General features: G+C 44.2%; 2 protein-coding genes across 2 annotated transcripts in view; both read left to right on the forward strand.

Moving 5' to 3' along the window:
* Positions 1–8,238: 8,238 nt before the first annotated feature.
* On the forward strand, positions 8,239–12,695 carry LOC120044921 (chondroitin sulfate proteoglycan 4-like). Its single transcript, XM_038989659.1, has 3 exons — positions 8,239–8,398; positions 9,849–10,012; positions 12,381–12,695. Exons 1-3 carry the CDS (start codon positions 8,314–8,316, stop codon positions 12,672–12,674), a joined length of 543 nt encoding a protein of 180 aa, XP_038845587.1. The 5' UTR covers positions 8,239–8,313; the 3' UTR covers positions 12,675–12,695.
* A 180-nt stretch (positions 12,696–12,875) lies between these two features.
* Positions 12,876–26,606, forward strand: part of LOC120044920 (chondroitin sulfate proteoglycan 4-like) — a 28,531-nt gene continuing 14,800 nt past the window's right edge. Inside the window, exons 1-10 of the mRNA XM_038989658.1 lie at positions 12,876–13,158; positions 13,431–14,739; positions 14,874–15,969; positions 16,087–16,344; positions 16,512–16,751; positions 17,035–17,288; positions 17,585–17,807; positions 17,962–18,138; positions 21,294–21,492; positions 21,739–21,870. Coding sequence (XP_038845586.1) covers positions 12,897–13,158; positions 13,431–14,739; positions 14,874–15,969; positions 16,087–16,344; positions 16,512–16,751; positions 17,035–17,288; positions 17,585–17,807; positions 17,962–18,138; positions 21,294–21,492; positions 21,739–21,870 — 4,150 coding nt within the window. The 5' untranslated portion in view covers positions 12,876–12,896. The remainder of the gene's footprint in view (positions 13,159–13,430; positions 14,740–14,873; positions 15,970–16,086; positions 16,345–16,511; positions 16,752–17,034; positions 17,289–17,584; positions 17,808–17,961; positions 18,139–21,293; positions 21,493–21,738; positions 21,871–26,606) is intronic.

Consider the following 26,606-nt stretch of genomic DNA (forward strand, 5'->3'; position numbering starts at 1 on the left):
AAGAGAGGAAAGAGGAGAGAAGAGGAAAGAGGAGAGAAGAGAGGAAAGAGGAGAGAAGAGAGGAAAGAGGAGAAGAGAGGAAAGAGGAGAGAAGAGGAGATGAGGAGAGAGGAGAAGTGAGAAGAGAGGAAAGAGGAGAGAAGAAGAGAAGTGAGAAGAAGAGAAGTGAGGAGAGGAGAGGAGAAGAGAAGTGAGGAGAGGAGAGGAGATAGGAGTGGAGAAGAGAGGAGAGGAGAGGAAAAGAGAAGTGAGGAGAGGAGAGGAGAGGAGAGGAGAGGAGAGGAGAGGAGAGGAGAGGAGAGGAGAGGAGAGGAGAGGAGAGGAGAGGAGAGGAGAGGAGAGGAGAGGAGCGTCATTCACTCTTGCATAATACCTTCTGTTCATACTGTTTAACCGTCTGCCCAAAGGGAATATGAAATCCAGATTTTACTGGACTGGATGGACACTCATCATTACCTCAGCCCCTGAGTCACCAGGAGTGTGAAGTGTCTAGGCCACAATAAGCCCCAGTGCTGACTAGCTGAGGTACACTGAGAGCCACAAGAAAATAAGTAACCTGTTGCACTTTACTCTACAGCTCAGAATAATTGGGTTATAACATAGTAATAACCATGGCAATTACAAGTAGTTACCAGTAAGTACATTTCTACCAAAATATCTAATGGAATTCCATTGATGGATAATCAAATGCGATTCCAAAGTTTTAAAGAATCTTTGTAACGAGTTCTAAGAACTTTTGCACTGTTTTGGTGTGTTCTGTCATTGACAAAGAAACAAATTCAGCTGGGCTGACCCAAGCATTACTGTTGGCTGAAAGCTCTGTTTGTGCTCTGGCTGCAATGGCTTTCCAATGGCCATAGTTAGTTTCTAATTGTTTGGGTTGAGGTATGTTGAAGAGGAATGTTATGAATAGTGAATTGAGCTGTTGATGACAGTGCATCTGTGTAACTGTTTTCACAATGTAGCCAACCTAAGAAAGTTGAAGTGGGGCCATTAGCAGTGGCGATTTTAGCATGTTGTTGGGGGGGGGGGGGGGGGGGGGGGATGCATGCCAGCAAAGCCACTACACAACACAACACTAAACAATACATTAATTGGACTGTAACGGTGACACACGGTGCCTACAAACTGTTAGGGCCTACATAAAGCTGTCCCTACTGCAGTCCCAACATCTTACCACTGTTACACCTGGCTATCAGTAGAGCCTTTTCTGGCAGTGAAACAGTTCATTCAGCGTCATTTAATGCCTTTAAAAAAAACATGGCTGATATGGCTGACTTGCTTAAACAAATGTGGTTTCTAATGACAATTGAAATGTACAAACTATGGCATAAGGGGACAACAAGTGGATAAGAGGCATTCATAATTTCGATTAAGACATTAATGAGCGAGCTAGGACGGACGTAGTAAATTTAACTATTTGTATAGCACCTTTGAAATGTACAGCGACAGAATTCAGAACATGGGCCATTCTTACAGTGTTCTCCCTGTACACCAAGTCAGAACCATAGGATAAATAAATAGGGCATATAAGCAGACAATTGAAAGCGCTTACAATATTCAATGATTACATTTCTCTAAAACAGGTTATAGGCTACATGTGCACCACCAAGTCAGAACAGTTGGCCAAATTAGAAGGGTAAATAGACCAAATTATTAGGGTGAGGCACATGGGCTACTAACATCTTACTACACAACAATCACATTGTATTACTTTCTTAGCTACAGTACACATATCTGGCATATTACCTAATTTATGCAGCAGCATACAATACATTTTTGGACTCACCTTGTTGTGCTATGTTCACTTGAACAGGAAGGTGGCGCAACGGTCCTTCGTGGGAAAATGTTATCATCAAAGTCTGGCATTCTCTGGATTTATGGTGTTTTCAAAACAACTGCAAATTATTTTTTTATTTAACCTTTATTTAACTAGGCAAGTCAGTTAAGACCAAATTCTTATTTACAATGAAGGACTACACTGGCCTAACCCGGATGACGCTGGGCCAATTGTGCGCCGCCCTATGGGACTCCCAATCACGGCCAGTTGTGATACAGCCTGGATTCAAACCAGGGTGTCTGTAATGACGCCTCTGCTAACTAAGATTTTGAAAGTATGATGTTGACATCAGTGCAATCAAAGAAACTGTATATTTGAGTGATTTGAGGTCATTTTGTCTGAGGCCAATGACCTTGAGCCATATTGGATGGGCAACCCATGGGGCTAGAATTTTGTAGCTCCACTCTTAGACTTGGCGGTGACTTAGTGTCCCCATGAATTACAGAACACTGAGCCAATCACGGCGCAACGCTCCGTATTTTTGCCCCACCACCACAGAAAGTACTGAGCTAGGTGGAAACACCTGCATTTCGGAGCTGCCTTAATCAAGAAAACACAAAAGAGACCATGTTTGAATGCATCTTTATTAATTCAATGATAAATATTTTTTTTTACATTGTTTGCTAAGTGATATGTGATGTACTAATGCCAAAATAATATGCAAAACAGGCAAGCCCCCCCCTCCCCCAAAAAACCCAATGTGGAGCTCAAAACAGGTGGGGCAGATTGACGGGTCACCACTGGCCATTACTAACCACAGCTGCTGTTGTCAACCATTGTGATAGTGGCCTCACAGATGCATCAAATTGACACTTGAAAATGTGAGTAAAACAATCTTCAAGTCAAGTGACTACATAAACAGACCACTTCAGCATCAGTTCAATTTGAAAACAGAGAGTGGAATTCTCTCTTCCACATTGCTCAACTTTTTAACACCCCTCCTCTCCACCTATGCTTCCTTACTCATCTTTCCTTCCCCTGTCCCTCCATGTCACTCTTCAGCTGAAGTGCTGATCTTAAGGAAATTACAGGAATCAATCTGTCTGTGTGGGTGTGCAGCATCTGTAAGTGTTCTGGAGAATTTAGAAGCAGTTGTGTTTGTACAGTAGAGACCAACGGAACAGTTTGTATCATCCTACGGACCATTTAGTTGTGGGGAAAAAAACACACACACACACACACACACACACACACACACACACACACACACACACACACACACACACACACACACACACACACACACACACACACACACACACACACACACACACACACACACACACACACACCACACACACACCACACACACACACTTCACACACACACACACACACACACACACACACACACACACACACACACACACACACACACACACACACACACACACACACACACACACACACACACACACACACACACACACACACACACACACACACTTCACACACACACACACACATCCATCCACACCCATCACAACTACAAATACCTAGGTGTCTGGTTAGACTGTAAACTCTCCTTCCAGGCTCACATTAAGCATCTCCATTCCAAAATTAAATCTAGAATCGGCTTACTATTTCGCAACAAAGCCTCCTTCACTCATGCTGCCAAACATACCCTCGTAAAACTGACTACCCTACCGATCCTTGACTTCGGCGATGTCATTTACAAAATAGCCTCCAACACTCTACTCAGGAAACTGGATGTAGTCTATCACAGTGCCATCCGTTTTGTCACCAAAGCCCCATATACTACCCACCACTGCAACCTGTATGCTCTCGTTGGCTGGCCCTCGTTACATATTCCTCGCCAAACCCACTGGCTCCAGGTCATCTATAAGTCTTTGCTAGGTAAAGCCCCGCCTTATCTCAGGTCACTGGTCACCATAGCAACACCCACCCGTAGCACGCGCTCCAGCAGGTATATTTCACTGGTCATCCCCAAAGCCAACACTTCCTTTGGCCGCCTTTTCTTCCAGATCTCTGCTGCCAATGACTGGAACGCACTGCAAAAATCACTGAAGCTGTAGACGTATATCTCCCTCTCTAACTTTAAGCATCAGCTGTCAGAGCAGCTTACCGGTCACTGTACCTGTACTCAGCCAATCTGTAAATAGCACACCCAACTACCTCATCCCCATATTGTTATTTATCTTCTTGCTTTTTTGCACCCTAGTATCTCTACTTGCACATCATCATCTGCACATCTATCACTCAAGTGTTAATGCTTAATTGTAATTATTTCGCCTCTATGGTCTATTTATTGCCTTACCTCCCTAATCTTCTACATTTGCACACACTGTACATAGATCTTTCTATTTTTATTTTATTTTGTGTTGACTGTACGTTTGTTTATGCTTTATCTTGGCTCTGTGTTGTTGTTTTTGTCGCACTGCTTTGCTTTATCTTGGCCAGGTCACAGTTGTAAATGAGAACTTGTTCTCAACTGCCCTACCTGGTTAAATAAAGGTAAATTTTTTTAAACAACATAAAATAGGGAATAGGGTGCACTATGTAGGGAATAGGTTGTATGGAATAGGATGTACTATATAGGGAATAGGGTGCACTATATAGGGAATAGAGTGCACTATATAGGGAATAGGGTGTCATTTGCGACACAACTAGTTTGGGACACAAATTGTTTTCTCAATAAACCACAAAGGGCTGGCCCTCTCTCCCTCCCTCCCTCTCTGTCTGCATCACATAAGGTCCACACTATGGACACCACTGAGATTAGACTAATCTGCCACAGACTGTCCCGTATAAGGGGGTTGAGAAGCACCTCTCTGCCAGAGACACGCATGGAGAGAGACAGAATTGGGCCTTGGGGGCTTTGATTACTAATCCCTACTGATCAGAGGTCCACACTAACTCAACACCCTAACTCAACACACTAACTTAACCTGCTCCAGAGATGCAGTCAGGAAGGCAGAGCAGTCAGAGCAGGTAGACAGAAAGGCAGACAGGCAGCCAGGCAGTAAAACAGACAGGAAGGCAAACAGGCAGCCAGGCAGTAAAACATACAGGCAGGCAAACAGGCAGCCAGGCAGTAAAACACAAAGGCAGGCAGACAGGCAGCCAGGCAGGCAGGGCAAAGTAGTCAGGCAGACAGGCAGGGCTTTAAACAGCGCCATGAATTTGAGTGATCTGGACTAGAGATAGACAGCACACAACCAGGAGAGAATCAGCTTGGCTCATCCATTCACAGCAGCACCCCCCTCTCCATCCCCTTCCACCTCCAACTCTTCATTCTAGTGTGCTCAAGACAAAGTGGTTGTGACTCAGACCCATAACAAACACAATTTAAATTAGTTAGACTAGAGAGAGCTAACCACTCACTAGAGACTTCTAGTCACCCTCTATAAAAGGTGTCAGCTGGTCTCACACAGCATGCAGGGAGGAGGGTATCCGAGAGAGGGGGAGATCAAATGTCAAAAGAATTCCACTGAGCACCCGGAATCTGGAATCTTCAAGTGGGGCTTCTCGTCTCTCTGTTACCATTGAGAGTTTCCAGATCTCCACGGGAAGCTCTTACAGCATAAGAACTCAAGCATTCCATAAAGTACAGACAAATAGATTGGTCATCCTAAACAATTTAAACAGAAGACCTCAAGCATTACAAGAACTCAAACATTGCATTGCAACAAAGTATAGTCCCGACGGTCGATAGAGACAGAAAGATGGGTAATCTTAAACAACTTTGATCTGTTTTTAATAACTTTGTTTTCCCTTGCTCCTCCAGAGTTGTGTGATCCTACATGTTTAAAGGCCTCTCATGCCATCACACATTATTTGTGGTATCTCTAGAATGGGGCCTGTCTGCATGTGGAAAACCCCCAGACTGATTGATTCTGTGGTACAGTAGCTATTATTTCTGGCCTTAGCTCAGCGGAGCAGCCAGGGGTGTCTTATGCAACAATCCGCTAGCCTACGCGATCAGCCACAAATAGTCTCTGCTAGGCCCTTATACTGTATACAACCCATACTTACATGGACATTTGTATTGCATTGATCTGGAGAGGCTTTAGTCCCGGTTGTTAGAGTTTTAACGATCATTCATCCCTTCACACACCCACGAATAGAGCTATTGCTGTGTATCAGAGTTTTAGTTCAGGTCAATGTGTAGGTTAACTTTCCCTTTTCATAAAGCCACTTGACTACATCCTTCTCAATACAGTATATCTTTATCTATTTCAATGGAAATCCTTTCATTCTTGCTGTCACATTACAGCTCTCAACCAGCCAAATTACATAACTGCATAAATCTCCATGTTTATTTTCAACTTTACCAGCGGTTCCCTCTCTCGTGCCACAGCAAAATAACTAACCGTGGAATGGCCACATGGTCTGTAACTGTCAGACACTGGGCTCTCTCTCTATCAAAGGATACAGCTGAGGCCAGTGTTGCTGTGCTCAGTTTGAACAATCACAGACATTCATGTTAACTGAATCAGTCAACGGTGGCGTTGGTCTAAACTCCTGTGCAGTGACCTGTTTTTGCTGTTCTCTCTCTCTCTCTCTCTCTCTCTGCTGCTTGTTTTGGATTTTTTTATTTTATTTGGGTCACGACAAGTTAAAATGACACTCTGTTTCATAAGCATATTATGATATAAACATGTGTATCTAAGTCTCTATAAGAGATCATATGGGATTAACTGATTATTTATATTTTCTTCAAAGATCTATTGTTGCTTCGCAGATCTCAAAAGGTTATTCAGTAATCATTACTAATAGGGAACATCTAAATATAATGTCCGTATTTCTCTGAAGGATTTTCTAAATATAAAACACCTGCCGTCATTTTAAAATCCAAAGTGTTCCTCACTGCTGAAGAGGACTAGATATTGGATATTACAGAACCAACTTCTTATCCAAAACTTTGTATGATTGAATTAGGGTGTGCGGTACATAACAGAATGTCTCCCTTAAGACCATGCACGGCCATGGAGTTAGGGATTGAATAGCACTCTCTGATGGCCATGAGTGGAAATGTCAGAGTTTTGAGAATGTTCTTTGAACTACATGGAGTGTACAAAACATTAAGAACACCTTCTTAATATTTTGCCCTCAGAACAGTCTCAGTTGGTCAGGGCATGGATTACAAGGTGTCGAAAGTGTTCCACAGGGATGCTGGCCCATGTTGACTCCAATGCTTCCCACAGTTGTGTTGGCTGGATGTCCTTTGAGTGATGGACCATTCTTGATACACATTGGAAACTGTTGAGTGTGAAAAACCTATCACCGTTGCAGTTCTAGACACACTCAACCCGGTGTAACTGGCACCTACAATACCCCATTTCAAAAGCACTTAAATCTTTTGTCTTTCCCATTCACTCTCTGAATGGCACACATACACAATCCGTCTCAATTGTCTCAAGGCTTTTACAATACTTCTTTAACATGTCTCCTCCCCTTCACCTACACTGGTTGAAGTGGATTTAACAGGTGACAACAATAATGGATGATAGCTTTCAACTGGATTCACCTGGTCAGTCTATCATGGAAAGAGGACTGCATTACTGCTTAATAATACTCATGTTTGAGAGAGGCCAAAGAAACTTCTTGTACAATATACAGTATATTTATTTTACCTAGGCAAGTCAGTTAAGAACAAAATCTTATTTTCAATGACAGCCTAGGAACAGTGGGTTAACTGCCTTGTCCAGGGGCAGAATGACACATTTGTACTTTGTCAGCTCGGGGATTTGAACTTGCAACCTTTCAGTTACTAGCCCAACACGCTAACCACTAGGCTACCCTAGTAATGAACAAATGTATTTCTTTAATCTTTATTAAAGCAGTGGAGTCCTGTTGAGACCAAGTCTCTTTTTACAAGGGAGCCTTTCATTACAAAGCATAAATGAATAAGTCAACACATGTAATATGTAGGTAAACGAACAATGTGTTTGAAGTGCACATTTTTCAAATTTGTTTTCTAAGAATAATTGCATTTGGAGAAAAGGTTAGATTTATAGGTTTATTTGGTAAAAATATGTCGATGTATCATAGCTGCGGGCCTACATTTACCAATAGGCGAACTGACAGGGCGGGGCTATAGTTCACGTCCCTCCTCTGACGTTATTTTGCGTGATATCGTGATGGATGCACAGGTACACTGGAAACTGGTTTTCACTAGTTACCACAGTCACAAAGTCAAAACTGTCTATATCGTAAAAATTCTTGATTTTTCCGTTGCTTTTTTTGGTTTTAGGTTAGGGTTAGGGTTAGGCATAAGGTTAGCAGTGTGGTTAAGGTTAGGTTTAAAATCACATTTTAAAATCATACATTGAAGAAATAGGCGGGGTTTGTGACTTTGTGACTGTGGTAATTAAGGACGACCCTGCACACTGGACTTTACACTCAAAGTTGGGAATGAGGGTGGTGAATGGTAGTACCGCCAGTAAAAACAATGGCATTTAAAAAGGTCCCAGATCTCTCTCTTAACGGAAAGTAATGAAAGAGTAAACTATGGAGACCTTCCTAATGTTATTAAACGAGTTGTTTCTCATCAAGCTTCTTCTTATGTTTCTCTCCAGCGGACAAGTGTTGGGAGGTAAAGTACAGAAAACCTGTGTAATTCTTTGTCCATATGAAAACTTCCTCTTGAATTTTTCATGAGAATGATACATTATGGTATGATAATATAATTTGCATCTATCTATTTAACTGTTGACTCATTTGTATTGTGCAATCTAGGCCAACTAGTCTACTGTATATGTGATTTTCTTTTATTGGCAGATTGAATTGCATTCAGGGATTTTGACGTTTAGATAAAATCACATTTATTTGTTCGATTATAATAATACATTGCATGAAGCATTATTGTTATGTTGTCGTTATAAGAACAGAAGAAGGTGGCAGATTTATAATTCAAAGTGATGCAGTGTTATAGCAGGCAGATTAATATTAATCCAATTAGTTAAGGATCTATAAACGCGATAAGACCTCGTAAGAGGACACTGCCAGTGACACGATAACATAGGCTGCTATTATGTATTTGGAGCAGAAGTCTCCTGCAAGTATGTCTTTTTCTATAGCTATTTGCGAATATATATATAAACTAGCATTACAGTTTTATTACATTCTTATAACCACATAATTAAATATAATATTACATTGTATCGCTATGGTTCTACCATCTGATGCTTTTTCCATGGCTGACCAGATTTAGGTTGATAGTGTAAGTGAGTTGGAACTATCCGATATAGTGTTTCCCCAAATAGGCCTAGTCTATTCAATGATAATGGGTTGCTTTGTGAGATGTCAACTGTGATTCTGCCAATGACGCAACTAACTACTGAAAGATCAGCAGTCCTGACGTAGTAGACAACATGGGTATTTTGGTTCTTCCATCAATTGGGCCACTGCTCCAGATATTCTGAATCTGAATTATGTCCCGCCAGCAGCACAATCTGCCTAGTTTTCCAGTTAGAACAATGCTCAGGGCATGAGAGTTTACATGAATTGAATTCAGATACAGGCAGTAAAGGTCACAGACACTTTGCAATAATAGCGGGCACTTAGTCCCTGTAGCAGGGAAATCAATAAGTTAAATGGGATGCTGCCAAAGAAGACCTAATTTTGCTGCCTCAATAGGCTAAATGATTGTTGTTAGCATTCACATGTGCTTTAAGAAAGGGAAAAACCAACAGGGACAAAGTTACTATAGTGTTTTATGCAAGTTAACAAATGCTGAATATCTACACTACTTGTTGTTGGGTTCTCTAAAAAGAAAAGTAGCGAGGAAGATGAGGCCTAATGCGTTGTTTTGCAGCATGAAAAATAGGCTGCCCTTTGGCACTACTGGAATAGAATGGGTGGGGTGCAACCAACTATGATACAGAACTGCTCATACAGAATTTATCTTCAGTGTATGGAAATAAACCCTGCAGAAAACAGCAACAGGCCGTGACAGGATTAGCGTCTATCCGAACCAAATCTTATTATTCCTAAATCTGATGACATCATATAGAATGGTTTTTCAATCTGCTGTTTCTACACAGCCTCATTCTACGGGGATGGATATGTCCAGCTGAGGACTGTGGAGTTATCCAGCCGAACGTCGCTCCATGTGCGCTTCCGCACCTCAAGTCACAGTGGACTACTTTTCATGGCTGCCGGGGAGACAGACTTCCTCCTGCTAGAGCTGCACTCTGGTCGCCTGCAGGTGAGAACACACCTTACAGATAAACAGACATGCTGTAGCTCAAAGATTGCAGGTGAGAACACGCCTTACAGACAAACAGACATGCCGTAGCTCAGACTTGCATATTACTTCATAGGCTCAAAGCAATGCTCCCGAGTGGCGCAGCGGTCTAAGGCACAGCATCTCAGTGCTAGAGGCATAACTGCAGACACCCTGGTTTGAATCCAGGCTGTATCACAACCGGCTGTGATTGGGAATCCCATAGAGCGGGGCACAATTGGCCCAGCGTTGTCCTGGTTTGGCCGGGGTAGGCCGTCATTGTAAATACTAATTTGTTCTTAACTGACTTGCCTAGTTAAATGAAAGTTAAATAAAAAAATGCTCACCCTCCACACTACACTCTTCGAAAAAAAAGTGCTATCTAGAACCTGAAAGGTTCCTGGTAGAACCCTTTTGGGTTCTGTGTAGAACCCTTTCCAGAGAGGGTTCTACAGGTAACCTAGCGGGAACGTCTGCCGTTCTGCCCTTGAGCAAGGCAGTTAACCCCCAACAACAACTGCTCCCCATGTGCCGATGACTTCGATTAAGGCAACCCCCGTACATCTCATAGACAAACATTGGGAATATAATTGCCTTACTGAAGACCTCAGTAACTTTCAACGTGGCACCGTCATAGCATTTCTGACCTGCTAGAGCTGCCCCAGTCAACTGTAAGTGCTGTTATTGTGAAGTGAAAGCGTCTAGGAGCAACAACGGCTCAGCCGCGAAGTGGTAGGCCACACAAGCTCACAGAACAGGACCACCGAGTGCTGAAGCGCACCGCGCTTAAAATCATCTGTCATCGGTTGCAACACTCACTACCAAGTTCCAAACTGCCTCTGGAAGCAACGTCAGCATAAGAATTGTTCGTTGGGAGCTTCATGAAATGGGATTTCATAGCCGAAGAGCTTATAAAATCATCATGTGTAATGCCAAGCGCCGGCTGGAGTGGTTTAAAGCTCATCGCCATTGGACTCTGGAGCAGTGGAAACGTGTTATCTAGAGTGAATCATGCTTCACCATCTGGCAGTCCGACAGACGAATCTGGGTTTGGCGGATGCCAGGAAAACACTACCTGCCCGAATGCATAGTGCCAACTGTAAAGTTTGGTGGAGGGGGAATAAGGGTCTGGGGCTGTTTTTGATGGTTTGGGCTAGGCCCCTTAGTTCCAGTGAAGGGATCAGTGTGGAATAACTTGACTGGCCTGCACAGAGCCCTGACCTCAACACCATCAGACACCTTTGGGATGAATTGGAGTGCCGACTGCAAGCCAGGCCCAACATCAGTGCCTGACCTCACTAATGCTCTTGTGGCTGAATGGAAGCAAGTGACCGCAGCAATGTTCCAACATCTAGTGGAAAGTCTTCCCAGAAGAGTGGAAGCTTTTATAGCAGCAAAGGGGGGACCAACTCCATATTAATGCCCATGATTTTGGAATTAAATGTTTGACGAGCAGGTGTCCACATGTAGTGTATATAGGCAGTTATTATCCTCAGAATGGCCAAAGGTTAAACCCAGAGGAAGGCTATGTTCTTATTGCTTTCATAGAAAAAAAGACCACCGTGAGTTTAAGGATTTACCACAGTCCCTGACAAGTTCATTCATGAATCTTTCTGGAAGAGACCACAGTCGGTTAAATGTTAGTATCTGCTGCAGCATGGAAGGTTATAGTGGAGGAGTGGCTATAAATGTGGTGGAATGGATTCAACCTGGCATTCTGCTTGTGAATGACCTCTACTTATGCTATGTCAGACAGAAATATGCTGAGGAGAACAACCTTGATGTGCTACTTTCCTGAACCCTTCTGTTGTTTGATGATTTTTGTAACAAATCTGTAATGTTATCTTACAAAATAACCACCAATTAGTCTTTTGTTAATTTTTCAATTGAAAAACATTTATTGATACCTTCATCTCTCCTTTATCTTTCCTTCATCTCTCCTTGATCTCTCCTTCATCTCTCCTTTATCCCTCCTTCATCGCTCCTTCATCTTTCCTTTATCCCACCTTCATCTCTCCTTTATCCCACCTTCATCTCTCCTTCATCCCTCCTTCATCTCGCCTTTATCCCTCCTTCATCTCTCCTTTATCCCTCCTTCATCTCTCATTAACCCCTCCTTCATCTCTCCTTCATCTCACCTTTATTCCACCTTCATCTCTCCTTCATCCCTCCTTCATCTCTCCTCCATCTCTCCTATATCCCTCCTTCATCTCTCCTATATCCCTCCTTCATCTCGCCTTTATCCCTCCTTCATCTCTCCTTTATCCCTCCTTTATCCCTCCTTCATCTCTCATTAACCCCTCCTTCATCTCTCCTTCATCTCTCCTTTATCATTCTTTCTTTCTCTCAGGTTCAGTTGGATTTGGGATCAGGTGAGCGTACCCTCCGCTCTGAGAAGGGGGTTCATCTGAACGACTTGGCCTGGCACTCTGTGGAGCTCCAACACGACCAGCACAACGTCACTCTGACGGTGGACCGCCACTCTCACACCAGCGTCAGGATCCCCGGGCCAGACCTGGACCTCAGTGTCCACGATGGGTTGTTCGTTGGTGGGACGGTTGGCCTGGACAAACCCTACCTCCATAGTGACGATGCCACAGGTTGGGTTAGAAGAAAAATATTAGATTTAAGTTATAATCAATGACTATAAAGTATTCTTCTCTTCCTCCTGCTCCTCCTCCTCTTCCTCCTCCTCCTAGGCTTCCGCGGCTGTGTGGACGAGGTGCTCTTCAACCAGCACAACTTGCTGTCCAGCCTGCGGCCCTACTCGGGATATAAGAGTATCCATGAGGTGTCTCTGGGCTGCAGTTCTCAGTTTTCTGCAGGCGAAGACGACCCCATCAGCTTCTTCAGTTCCAGGGCGTACATGTCCCTGCCCCCGTGGGACGTCCCTCAGGAGGGGGTGTTGGAGTGTGAGGTACACACCTCCTCCGAAGAGGGGATCGTCCTGTACAGCTCTGCCCACCAGAGTGACTTTATCGCCATGGAGATCCAAGAGGGGACTTTGGTGGTTGTCGTTGGTAACGGCGGGACTAGGACGGAGCTGCACTCCCTCACGTACGTCAACAACCAGAAATGGCACCGGGTGAAATTACACTTGCTTCCTCACAGCCTGCAGCTGACTGTAGGTAAGGACGACCTGTACGGACCACGATGGAAACAAGTAGTAAACCTTTATTTTGTGTTGTCATTGTTGATTTTAAATTCAGTGTATCCACTTGTGTGACTGGAATTTTATCTTTTGAGTTGTCAAATTAGGGCTAGGGTTAGGGTTACTGAATAGTTACAGTACTGTAGTTGGAATGTTGTTGACAGTTTGTTGAACATCTACTGAACATCTAAAAAGCATATATTTGAGACTATTCAAATAAAGTGATACCAATGAATTGTATCTTTCTAGGTGAGGAGATAGTCAATCACAGCCTAGGGGCTCATTCCAAGTCCCTGCAGCTCCGAGGCCCTCTCTACATGGGTGGTGTGGATGACAGATCACGTTTAGAAGCCAGGAAGGCCGGCCTGCTGTCTTTCAATGGGAAGCGGCTGGCCGGTGGAGGATCCTTCAAAGGCTGTCTGAGAGACATCCGGGTCAATGCGCAGAGGATGGGGCTTCCCCACGCTGTAGTCACCAAAGACATATCTGTCGGCTGTGAATTAGAGAAGCTTCCAGAAGCAATCACCACCGTGAGCCCCACGGCTGTCCTCTCTGTCACCTTGCCACTAGTCCACCATCATGGATCAGATAGGAACAGGAAGAAGCCGGGTCAGAACTTTCTGGTTCTGAAAGACTTAGTGGTTCCAGAAGGTGGGAGGGCTCTGTTAGAATCTAAGCACATCAAGGTGAACCTAGAGTTCCGGAAGCTTGGAATCCGTCAGTCTCAGATTATGTTCCGTATTGAAGAGCAGCCTGTGCATGGCCAGCTGAGGCTTGATGTGGATCATTCAGACCAAGATGAGGATTGGACCTTCAGCATGCTGGACCTGTGGCACGGTAGAGTGATCTACGTCCATGGAGGCTCAGAAGACCCTCAAGACTTCTTCATGTTCTCTGTCTTTACCAATAGCAAGAAGGAGATCCCCTTTTACCTCAAGGGAAACAAACTACACCGCTTCAACATCAGCGTCACTCCCGTCAATGACGCTCCCGAGCTCAGCCTCCCTGAGGGAAGTCTCTTCATCCTCCTGGAGAACTCCAAACGCCACCTTAACACGGATGTTCTCAGAGCCACCGACCTGGACAGCAACTCCACAGACCTAGTGTTCACCGTACTGGGGAACCATAATGCTGAAGCAGGCTTACTGGAGAACCAGGACCACCCAGGAACGGCCATCACCACCTTCTCCCAACCCGACCTGGAGGAGGGGAAGGTCAGCTATGTGCACATGGGAGGGCTGGTGAAGAACTCCCGGATGGCTGTGAGGGTCAGTGATGGGGACAAGGTGAGCAACACAGTAGTACTAAGGATCATGGCTGTCCAGCTTGAGCACAAGGTGGCCAACAACACAGGGGTGGAGGTGGACCAGGGTGGGGCTGCTGTCATCAGCAGCCAGCACCTAGCTATGCAGGTAAACATTGTGAAGCAGGGCTTTGACATCCGCTATGACGTGGTGGAGGCACCGCGATATGGCGAGCTGCAGCGGCTGCACTCCAGCGGAGAGTGGAAGCCCACCTTTGTCTTCTCACAGAAGCTTCTGGAGAAAGAGCGCATCAGGTACCTAGCTGTGTTGTTTGATCTGTGTTTGTGTGCAATTGTCCATTGTTTTAACACCACGAGTTGAAGGAAATATTTACATTTTATTAAATAATTTAATGGACAATAAATATTTTATTTTCGATTCTATTCAGGTACCTCAACACCTTCCGGGAGATCAGGACAAGCAATGTCACAGATCAGTTCAAATGCAGGGTCAGTGTGGGCTCAGCAGTGACTGATGAACTGGTTTTCCACATCACGGTGCGGTGGATCCACTTCAAGGTCACCAGCAGTAAGATGGAGGTCAGCGGTATGAGGAAAGTCCTTAGCAACGAGGAGCTCCGTGTTGTCTCCAAGGGCATGAAGCTCCATGACAGTGAACTTCACTTCAGAATGCTATCCCTGCCAAAGAAAGGACAGCTCGTGTTCGAAGACAAAGTCTTAATGAAAAACTCAACATTTAGCCAGAAGAATATATCTGACCACATGGTGAAATATGAGGTTACAGGTAGGCCTCATGAGGACACAAGGGACTCGTTTCGTTTCCAGGTGGTCTCCAAACACGCACATTCAGGGGGTTACGACTTCAGAATCAACATCAAGGCAGATGTTCATAGCCTGATCCAAACAAACAAAGGACTGTCCATCCTGGAAGGAGAAAGCAAGGTAATCACCAAGGATTTGCTGTTTGCTGAAACAGTTGGGGTTAAAGCAGCCCTTTATACACTCACCAGCAGTCCTAAACATGGCAAGTTAAAGCGGATCAATCTCTCTAATTCTACATCTATTAACGATAACATCACGGCTTTCACCAATCAGGACATCGTAGAGGACCGCATCATGTACGTGCACGATGGCAGTGAAACCACGGAAGACGCGTTCACGTTCCACACCACCGTCGCCAAACACACCAAAGCACACAATCACAAACGAACACACTCCAAAAAAGAAAACACTCACACCATTGACGACATCTTCAACATCTCGATTGCCCTTGTCAATGATGAGAAACCGGTCCGCGTTGTTGACAAAGTTTTCCACGTGGCCAGGGGCAGGCAGAGGCTGCTGACGTTAGACGACCTACGCTACCACGACGCTGACTCAGACTTTGATGACAGTCAGCTGGTCTACACTAGACGGGGAATCCCCATGGGCGACCTGGTCCTAGTAAACGACACAGGCCACAAGCTGTACCAGTTCAGCCAGGAGGACCTGCAGCAGAGGAGGGTGCTGTTCATCCACAGGGGGGTCAGTATGGTGTGAAATCAGTAACTTTTATTACACATAAAATACACACACATACACACACACCGTTTTAATTATTGCTTTGTTACACTTATGAATATTAAAGATTTCACTCCATAGGTCAGCTTTGGACGCTTCGTCCTATTCGTGTCAGATGGGAAACACTACACATCCACACTGTTGGAGGTCATTGCCCAGGACCCCTACATCCAGGTGGAGAACAACACAGGCCTGCTGGTCCAGAAAGGCCATGTGGCCATCTTGGGTTCGGCCAACTTCAGTGTGTTTACAAACCTGGATGTCCGAGACGATGAGGAGGTGGTCTACCAGGTCTTCCTCCCGCCGAGACACGGGCATCTGTTCCACAACAACGTTAAGGTAAAATAATTGAAATAGCACCAGCGTTGTATTGTTTGTAATGTGCATGTTGTGTGTTGTGATGTTGTTCGTTTAATTTGACCTAGGGCATCAATAAAAGTTCAATTCAATTCAAAGGCAGACCGGTTTAGTATAATTCATTTCAATTGATTCAATTCAATTTGAAGGTGGATCGTTTCACTCAGCATGATCTGAAGATGGGCAGCGTGCAGTATCGCCATGATGACAGCATGAACCTGGCTGACTCCTTCAACTTCACGGTGAGCGTTAAAGAGGTGCGTCTGGATGCCAGCGTTGGGGTGAGAGTGTACCTGGAGAGCCACCAGCAGCCCCCCACTGTACTCTACAACCACATTGTAGTGGTGGAGGAGGGCAAGTCTGTCAAGATCAACAGAGGAGACCTGGAGGTGAGATACTACATTGAAGTTCCCTATCACAAGCAGTTTTTCTGTTAAGAACCATGGGATATCATCACAAGTTTTAGTTATAAGGGACACAATAACAGATCCCATTACCTTAACTGGGGTGTTACACAAGTGTTATCCTTAGGAATAATACGAGAATGAATTTACAAACATAGACACATTTATAGGTTACTTTTTTGTCTTGTAAAACACCATACTTCTCAAATACCACCAAATAGTCTAATTTCATGTCATGTCACATCTTTCATCTCACCTCTGTTTTCAGGTGACCCATAAGGACAGCCTCCCCTCTGAGATAGTGTACAAGGTGAAGACGGCTCCATCCCACGGGTTCCTCCGTAGGTCAACCCAGGGAGAGGACAATCCCTACCAGGGTAGCAGAGAGGAGACCATCCACTCCTTCTCCCAGGAGGATGTCAACATGGGACACATCCAGTACCTCCAGGTGGATTCAGACCAGACCCACGACTCCTTCCTTCTGGACGCCTCCAACGGCATCACAGTGGTCCATGACATCAGGTAAGTAGATGATAGGCTGACCAGAAGTTCATGACACCAGGTAGGTAGATGACAGGCTGACCAGAGGTTCATGACATCAGGTAGGTAGATGTCAGGCAGACCAGAAGCGGGGAGGTTGCCTGTTCAAGCCAAAAATGTGAATTACTCTCCATCCAGGCACCATGCACCGCGGCTGACACTGTGCCTCGATGTGTGTGTGTGTGTGTGTGTGTGTGTGTGTGTTGGGGTAAAAGGCAGATTAGTTTCCGTTCTAACCAAATGGACAATAAGCATCTCATTCTATTCTATTCTATCAGGGTCTCCGTGGACATCATCCCAATCCACATCCCTCTCAATGTCTTCAACGTGACCTTGGAAGAAGGGTCATCCACGGCCCTGACCAAGGAGGTCCTACAGGTCACCAACAGACACTTCTCTCAGGTTGACTTCTTCTACCATGTATGTGAGCCGCCAAGCCATGGTCATATTGAACATGCCCGCATTCCTGGACTCTCTATTCCTTTCTTCACACGCAAACAGGTTAGTAAAAGGTCCAAGGTCATCTATGTTTTTATCTTCTTCAGGTGGAACATCTTCTACCAGTAGGATTTTAAAAAGAGTGTCTATACTGGGCAGATGGAATTATACTGGACAGATAGATTTCCTAACCTCTGGGTCATTTCTGTGATTTCAGGTGGATTCAGGGCATATTTATTATGTCCACGATGGAAGTGATACACTGTCAGATAACTTCACCATTATCGCCAACGACACAGACACCAGAAAGCACAGCCAGCCCTGCATGGTGTTCGTCCATGTCACGCCTGTCAACGATGAGGCCCCAGTCATCACAGCCAACAGGATTCTAAGGGTGAGTTTTTGTGTGTATATAACACAATAATACTGTAGTAACAGATATGTGAAATAACAGAGATGGAAGGAACTTGAGAAACTGGCAAAAAAAGTGTGAGGAATTTGGGATTGACCTATGCTAGTATGCTCCTCCTAAGTTAAGTCAGTGTGTTTTAGCCTCATGATTTTGACGAACAGGGTTTATAAGAAAATTATGTAATTGGCTCTATTTTGGGAGTGGTCAGGAAACTGTGTCACTGGTTGTTTGGCAACTTCCTGTACATTTGAACCTCTGTCATGAAAAATAATTTAGCAAAGGCTTAGAGTTGAGAGTTTGCCCCAATTTATCAAATAGTTGGAATTCCTGACATACTATCAGCTGTCCCTCTTGACCTTGACATGTTTCTGTTGTTGCTGGATTTGAGTCCAATTGAGTTATTTTGTTGTTCAAGTGTATGAGCCACATTGTAACATTTACACCCTTGTGACTTCAAATATAAGAGTGTAGCATTGTTCCAAGACAATAATTTTTTGGGGTTACAAGTTAAGAATCTGGTATTTTTAACATTCAGTCAAGAGTGCACGGATTTCCTCTTCTGGTGTTTTTGAAGTACCTTAATCTGTCCACCAGGACATCACTCTCAGTGGTGGGATCAGACACCAACCAACCGTCATGACATACTGTAGGTCAGTGGTTCCCAATTAGGGGTACTTGGCCTATCCACAGGGGGTACTTGAGAAGACTCATGAGACCATAGGCCTACTGCTATAATGCACATGAGGGGGTACTTAAACCCCCTAAGGTCGATGTCCCCGTGGAAATCTAAATAGCGTAATATAAAAATCCCCATAAAAATCTGTCAATTTATGCTAGAGATGTATGTTTTTTTTGCATTAGATCCACTTCCGCATCTGCAGTGAAAGGTGAGCGAGCTAGAGCGGTGTTTATCAGACCATGACACATCCAGAAAATCGGTCTTCTCACAAAATCGTCTGTAGCGTCCAAACGGTTTGGCCTAGAAACGATCATGTTTTGCTCTACGACCCACACAAGCGTCTTGGGACTCGTCTGAAGTCGGTACAGCCGATCTGCCAACTTCTGTCGGTAGCTTCCGAACAGTTGGGGCTACACACAATTATGACCCGTCTGTGGAAAGGTGAGACTCTCACGAACACGTACATGTTTTGCTCTATTATGTGTACAGGCCTCACAAGACTTGTCTGAAGGTCCCCGGTACCAGTCGAAAAGATTTATGGAAGTACAGTACCAGTCAAAAGTTTGGACACACCTACTCATTCAAGGGTTTTTCTTTATTTTTACTATTTTCTACATTGTAGAATAATTAATAATTAACACATATGGAATCATGTAGTAACCAAAAAGGTGTTAAACAAATCAAAATATATTTTATATTTGAGGTTCTTCAAAGTAGCCACCCTTTGCCTTGATGACAGCTTTGCACACTCTTGGCATTCTCTCAACCAGCTTCATGAGGAATGCTTTTCCAACAGTCTTGAAGGAGTTCCCACATATGCTTCCTTCACTCTGCGGTCTAACTCATCTCAATTGGGTTGAGGTCGGGTGATTGTGGAGGCCAGGTCATCTGATGCAGCTCTCCATCACTCTCCTTCTTGGTCAAATAGCCCTTACACAGCCTGGAGGTGTGTTGGGTCATTGTCCTGTTGAAAAACAAATGATAGTCACACTAAGCATAAACCAGATGGGATGGCGTATCACTGCAGAATGCTGTGGAAGCCATGCTGGTTAAGTGTGCCTTGAATTCTAAATAAATCACAGACAGTGTCACCAGCAAAGGACCCCCACACCATCACTCCTCCTCCTCCATGCTTCTCGGTGGGAACCACACATGCGGAGATCATCCGTTCACCTACTCTGCGTCTCACAAAGACACAGCAGTTGGAACCTAAAATCTCCAATTTGGACTCATCAGACCAAAGGACAGATTTCCACCGGTCAAATGCCCATTGCTCGTGTTTCTTGGCCCATGCAAGGCTCTTCTTATTATTGGTGTCCTTTAGTAATGGTTTCTTTGCAGCAATTCGACCATGAAGGCCTGATTCACGTAGTCTCCTCTGAACAGTTGATGTTGAGATGTGTCCGTTACTTAAACTCTGTAAAACATTTATTTGGGCTGCAATTTCTGAGGCTGGTAACTCTAATGAACTTATCCTCTGCAGCAGAGGTTTCTTGATGGTTTTTGTGACTGCACTTGAGAAACTTTCAAAGTTATTGAAATTTTCCAGACTGACTTACCTTCATGTCTTAAAGTAATGATGGACTGTCATTTCTCTTTGCTTATTTGAGCTGTTCTTGTCAGAATATGGACTTGGTCTTTTACCAAATAGGGCTATCTTCTGTATACCACCCCTACTTTGTCACGACATAACTGATTGGCTTAAACGCATTAAGAAGGAAAGAAATTCCACAAATTAACTTTTAACAAGGCACACCTGTTAATATAAATGCATTCCAGGTGATTACCTCATGAAGCTGGTTGAGAAAATGCCAAGAGTGTTCAAAGCTGTCATCAAGGCAAAGGGTGGCTACTTTGAAGAATCTCAAATCTCAAATACATTTTGATTTGTCTAACACTTTTTTGGTTACTACATGATTCCATATGTTATTTCATAGTTTTGATGTCTTCACTATTATTTTACAATGTAGAAAATAGTAAAAAAAAAGAAAAACCCTTGAATGTTTCCAAACTTTTGACTGGTACTGTATATATGGAGACTGTTTAGTGCCAAAAATAAGGGGTTAAATACATGTAAAAAAATAAATACAGTATATACAAATGTTTCCTGATCTTTCTTATATCTCTCAGATATAGGACAGACATTTCAGAACAAACATCCTTTAGATTTTTGGGGTACAAATTTTTCATCAAATTATTATTATTTTTATTCTTCAAGGGGTCTTAAAATTCAAAATCAAATAGCAAAAATATCCTTGGTATGACCTTGGTGGTACAGTAACCAATAAAGGTTGGGAACCACTGCTGTAGGTTGCGGTACAATACGATGGTAGAATATTCATAGAATTTCCATGTTTGACAGAAATCTTTTCAATTCTTAATCTGTTTCTTTCTGCTTGTTTTGCTTGTCGTCTTCTCTACCTGTAACTGTCCTCTTCTCTACATGTCCCCTTTATAGGTGTGGGTGAACTCAGTCACAGAGATCAGTGTAGATGACCTGAGTGCTGAGGACAGTGACTCTCCACCGGAGGACCTAGAGTTCATCGTGACCCCGCCTAGTAACGGTCACCTGGCCCTGAAGAGCGCCCCCTCCAGACACATCCTCAACTTCACCCAGACACACACCCTCCACGGACAGCTGGTGTTTGTCCACAGTGGTGAGACTATGAATACTGGATAGTAGATATCAATAGGAGGTAGCTGCTCTTCCAGAATAGTAGGTTAGTAGCACTGAAGGGTGCCAACAAAATGCTGGAGATGCAAGTGGACAATATACGACATGCAAGTTAGACATACAAGTCATATCCCTGTTCTGGGGGATTATAAGGGTTATAACCACAGACATATGTACAGTAGTATATCCAACGACCAGAAGCATTAAGACAGACTTTTGTTCCTTGCAGGTGCCTTGTCGGGAGGTTTCCACTTCCAGGTCAATGATGGGGTGAACTTTGCCCCCCGACAGATCTTCAGCACCACGGCACGCTCCCTGGTCCTCAGCCTGGAGCGGAACCATGCCCTCACAGTGTTCCCAGGTAACAGTAACTAGATACACCGAGTATACAAAACATTAAGAACACCGGTCCAAATCAGCAACACTGCTGGGTTTTTCACACTCAAAAGTTTCCTATGTGCATAAAAAATGGTCCACCATCCAAAGGACATCCAGCCAACTTGACACAACTGTGGGAAGCATTAGAGTCAACATGGGCCAGCATTCCTGTGCAACGCTTTCGACACCTTGTAGAGTCTACGCTCTGACGAATTGAGGCTGAGGGCAAAAAGGGGGAGGGGATGCCACTCAATATTAGGAAGGTGTTCCTAATGTTTGGTATACTCAGTGTATATAGACTTTGAACTAAGCCCTCACAGTGTTCCCAGTTAACAGTAACTAGATATATAGAACATAAACCAGTTATGCTGTTCCCAGGTAACGTAACAGGAAATATAACTATAGCCCCCCCCCTACACCATAATCAGAATAAAGTGTATTGTCCTAAAGAGGAAAATCTTGGTACAGTTCACAAAGTGAATAAATAAAACCTATAGAACCCCCCCCCCCCCCCACCACCACCGCCACCACCTGCATTAGCCTCATTGTCTAGCCTGGTCCCAGATCTGTCTGTGCTGTCTTGCCAACCCTTTTGGTGTTTCGCATGACAATGACCATAGGAGTTGTCAAGGCAGCACAAACAGATCTGGAACTGGCTAGTAAACCCCTAGTCTTTCTGCTGCAGTATAAAGTCATTCTCAGCCTGTACTGAATCAGATGATCATGGTGCCAGCTGCCAGCCTGTACTGAATCAGATGATCATGGTGCCAGCTGCCAGCCTGTACTGAATCAGATGATCATGGTGCCAGCTGCCAGCCTGTACTGAATCAGATGATCATGGTGCCAGCTGCCAGCCTGTACTGAATCAGATGATCATGGTGCCAGCTGCCAGCCTGTACTGAATCAGATGATCATGGTGCCAGCTGCCAGCCTGTACTGAATCAGATGATCATGGTGCCAGCTGCTAGCCTGTACTGAATCAGATGATCATGGTGCCAGCTGCCAGCCTGTACTGAATCAGATGATCATGGTGCCAGCTGCCAGCCTGTACTGAATCAGATGATCATGGTGCCAGCTGCCAGCTTTTACCAGCTGGTTATGTGGTAGGTTGCTAAGTAACTTAATCATACTTAACTTACCAGCCATTATGCCTCCTGGCCAGAGGCCTGGTTTATCAAGATCATAGGATAACGGAGGTGGCATAGTCTTACATTATACAAAAAGGTGATTCAATCGCCCTTGAGACCATGCTACCAGTACGGTATCTTCCAAGATAATGTTGTCTAGAGAGCTGCATGTAACACCCACCTGAAAAAAACATGAAATAGCTACTTAGACTGCCTGTCTCTGTCCTGGTTATGTTTGTAATACTGCAATGTCCTTGTAGTTACAACAGACAATGAAGTTTGTACAACCTGCCGATCATGTCTTTCATAGTTACAACTTGTAGTTACAACAGAAGTTTGTAGTCTACAACATGTCAATCTTTTATTACAACAGACAAGACGTTTGTACAACATGTCACTCGTGTCGTTTATAGTTACAGCAGAAGTTTGTACAACAAGTGCAGAAGGTACGTTTGTTTAGCTATCGGAAAGAGGTGTCCAGAGAATCCGGTCACGCAGCTACTCTGCAGGTTTTATCCCTACTAAACACGGTCCTGTTTTCTCTCTGCGGGTTTTATCCCTACTAAACACGGTCCTGTTTTCTCTCTGCAGGTTTTATCCCTACTAAACACGGTCCTGTTTTCTCTCTGCAGGTTTTATCCCTACTAAACACGGTCCTGTTTTCTCTGCAGGTTTTATCCCTACTAAACACGGTCCTGTTTTCTCTGCAGGTTTTATCCCTACTAAACACGGTCCTGTTTTCTCTCTGCAGGTTTTATCCCTACTAAACACGGTCCTGTTTTCTCTCTGCAGGTTTTATCCCTACTAAACACGGCCCTGTTTTCTCTCTGCAGGTTTTATCCCTACTAAACACGGCCCTGTTTTCTCTCTGCAGGTTTTATCCCTACTAAACACGGTCCTGTTTTCTCTGCAGGTTTTATCCCTACTAAACACAGTCCTGTTTTCTCTGCAGGTTTTATCCCTACTAAACACGGTCCTGTTTTCTCTCTGCAGGTTTTATCCCTACTAAACACGGCCCTGTTTTCTCTCTGCAGGTTTTATCCCTACTAAACACGGTCCTGTTTTCTCTGCAGGTTTTATCCCTACTAAACACGGTCCTGTTTTCTCTGCAGGTTTTATCCCTACTAAACACGGTCCTGTTTTCTCTGCAGGTTTTATCCCTACTAAACACGGTCCTGTTTTCTCTCTGCAGGTTTTATCCCTACTAAACACGGTCCTGTTTTCTCTCTGCAGGTTTTATCCCTACTAAACACGGTCCTGTTTTCTCTCTGCAGGTTTTATCCCTACTAAACACGGTCCTGTTTTCTCTGCAGGTTTTATCCCTACTAAACACGGTCCTGTTTTCTCTGCAGGTTTTATCCCTACTAAACACGGTCCTGTTTTCTCTCTGCAGGTTTTATCCCTACTAAACACGGTCCTGTTTTCTCTCTGCAGGTTTTATCCCTACTAAACACGGTCCTGTTTTCTCTCTGCAGGTTTTATCCCTACTAAACACGGTCCTGTTTTCTCTCTGCAGGTTTTATCCCTACTAAACACGGCCCTGTTTTCTCTCTGCAGGTTTTATCCCTACTAAACACGGTCCTGTTTTCTCTGCAGGTTTTATCCCTACTAAACACGGTCCTGTTTTCTCTCTGCAGGTTTTATCCCTACTAAACACGGTCCTGTTTTCTCTGCAGGTTTTATCCCTACTAAACACGGCCCTGTTTTCTCTCTGCAGGTTTTATCCCTACTAAACACGGCCCTGTTTTCTCTCTGCAGGTTTTATCCCTACTAAACACGGTCCTGTTTTCTCTGCAGGTTTTATCCCTACTAAACACGGTCCTGTTTTCTCTCTGCAGGTTTTATCCCTACTAAACACGGCCCTGTTTTCTCTCTGCAGGTTTTATCCCTACTAAACACGGTCCTGTTTTCTCTGCAGGTTTTATCCCTACTAAACACGGTCCTGTTTTCTCTGCAGGTTTTATCCCTACTAAACACGGTCCTGTTTTCTCTCTGCAGGTTTTATCCCTACTAAACACGGTCCTGTTTTCTCTCTGCAGGTTTTATCCCTACTAAACACGGCCCTGTTTTCTCTGCAGGTTTTATCCCTACTAAACACGGCCCTGTTTTCTCTCTGCAGGTTTTATCCCTACTAAACACGGTCCTGTTTTCTCTCTGCAGGTTTTATCCCTACTAAACACGGTCCTGTTTTCTCTCTGCAGGTTTATCCCTACTAAACACGGTCCTGTTTTCTCTCTGCAGGTTTTATCCCTACTAAACACGGTCCTGTTTTCTCTGCAGGTTTTATCCCTACTAGACACGGTCCTGTTTTCTCTCTGCAGGTTTTATCCCTACTAAACACGGTCCTGTTTTCTCTGCGGGTTTTATCCCTACTAAACACGGTCCTGTTTTCTCTCTGCAGGTTTTATCCCTACTAAACACGGTCCTGTTTTCTCTGCAGGTTTTATCCCTACTAAACACGGTCCTGTTTTCTCTCTGCAGGTTTTATCCCTACTAGACACGGTCCTGTTTTCTCTGCAGGTTTTATCCCTACTAAACACGGTCCTGTTTTCTCTCTGCAGGTTTTATCCCTACTAAACACGGTCCTGTTTTCTCTCTGCAGGTTTTATCCCTACTAAACACGGTCCTGTTTTCTCTGCAGGTTTTATCCCTACTAAACACGGTCCTGTTTTCTCTGCAGGTTTTATCCCTACTAAACACGGTCCTGTTTTCTCTCTGCAGGTTTTATCCCTACTAAACACGGCCCTGTTTTCTCTCTGCAGGTTTTATCCCTACTAAACACGGTCCTGTTTTCTCTGCAGGTTTTATCCCTACTAAACACGGTCCTGTTTTCTCTGCAGGTTTTATCCCTACTAAACACGGTCCTGTTTTCTCTCTGCAGGTTTTATCCCTACTAAACACGGTCCTGTTTTCTCTCTGCAGGTTTTATCCCTACTAAACACGGTCCTGTTTTCTCTCTGCAGGTTTTATCCCTACTAAACACGGTCCTGTTTTCTCTCTGCAGGTTTTATCCCTACTAAACATGGTCCTGTTTTCTCTGCAGGTTTTATCCCTACTAAACACGGTCCTGTTTTCTCTCTGCAGGTTTTATCCCTACTAAACACGGTCCTGTTTTCTCTGCAGGTTTTATCCCTACTAAACACGGTCCTGTTTTCTCTCTGCAGGTTTTATCCCTACTAAACACGGTCCTGTTTTCTCTCTGCAGGTTTTATCCCTACTAAACACGGCCCTGTTTTCTCTCTGCAGGTTTTATCCCTACTAAACACGGTCCTGTTTTCTCTCTGCAGGTTTTATCCCTACTAAACACGGTCCTGTTTTCTCTCTGCAGGTTTTATCCCTACTAAACACGGCCCTGTTTTCTCTCTGCAGGTTTTATCCCTACTAAACACGGTCCTGTTTTCTCTCTGCAGGTTTTATCCCTACTAAACACGGTCCTGTTTTCTCTGCAGGTTTTATCCCTACTAAACACGGTCCTGTTTTCTCTCTGCAGGTTTTATCCCTACTAAACACGGTCCTGTTTTCTCTGCAGGTTTTATCCCTACTAAACACGGTCCTGTTTTCTCTGCAGGTTTTATCCCTACTAAACACGGTC

The sequence above is a fragment of the Salvelinus namaycush genome, chromosome 3, assembly GCF_016432855.1.
Source record: "Salvelinus namaycush isolate Seneca chromosome 3, SaNama_1.0, whole genome shotgun sequence".
NCBI classification, from domain to species: Eukaryota; Metazoa; Chordata; class Actinopteri; order Salmoniformes; family Salmonidae; genus Salvelinus; species Salvelinus namaycush.

Bases quoted from the DNA above. Each gene is read 5' to 3' on its own strand.
- LOC120044921 (XM_038989659.1), top strand. From the start codon at position 8,314: ATGGAGACCTTCCTAATGTTATTAAACGAGTTGTTTCTCATCAAGCTT. The intron at 8,399-9,848 runs GTAAAGTACAGA...GTTTCTACACAG, and splicing joins CAGCGGACAAGTGTTGGGAG to CCTCATTCTACGGGGATGGA. The intron at 10,013-12,380 runs GTGAGAACACAC...TCTTTCTCTCAG, and splicing joins TGCACTCTGGTCGCCTGCAG to GTTCAGTTGGATTTGGGATC.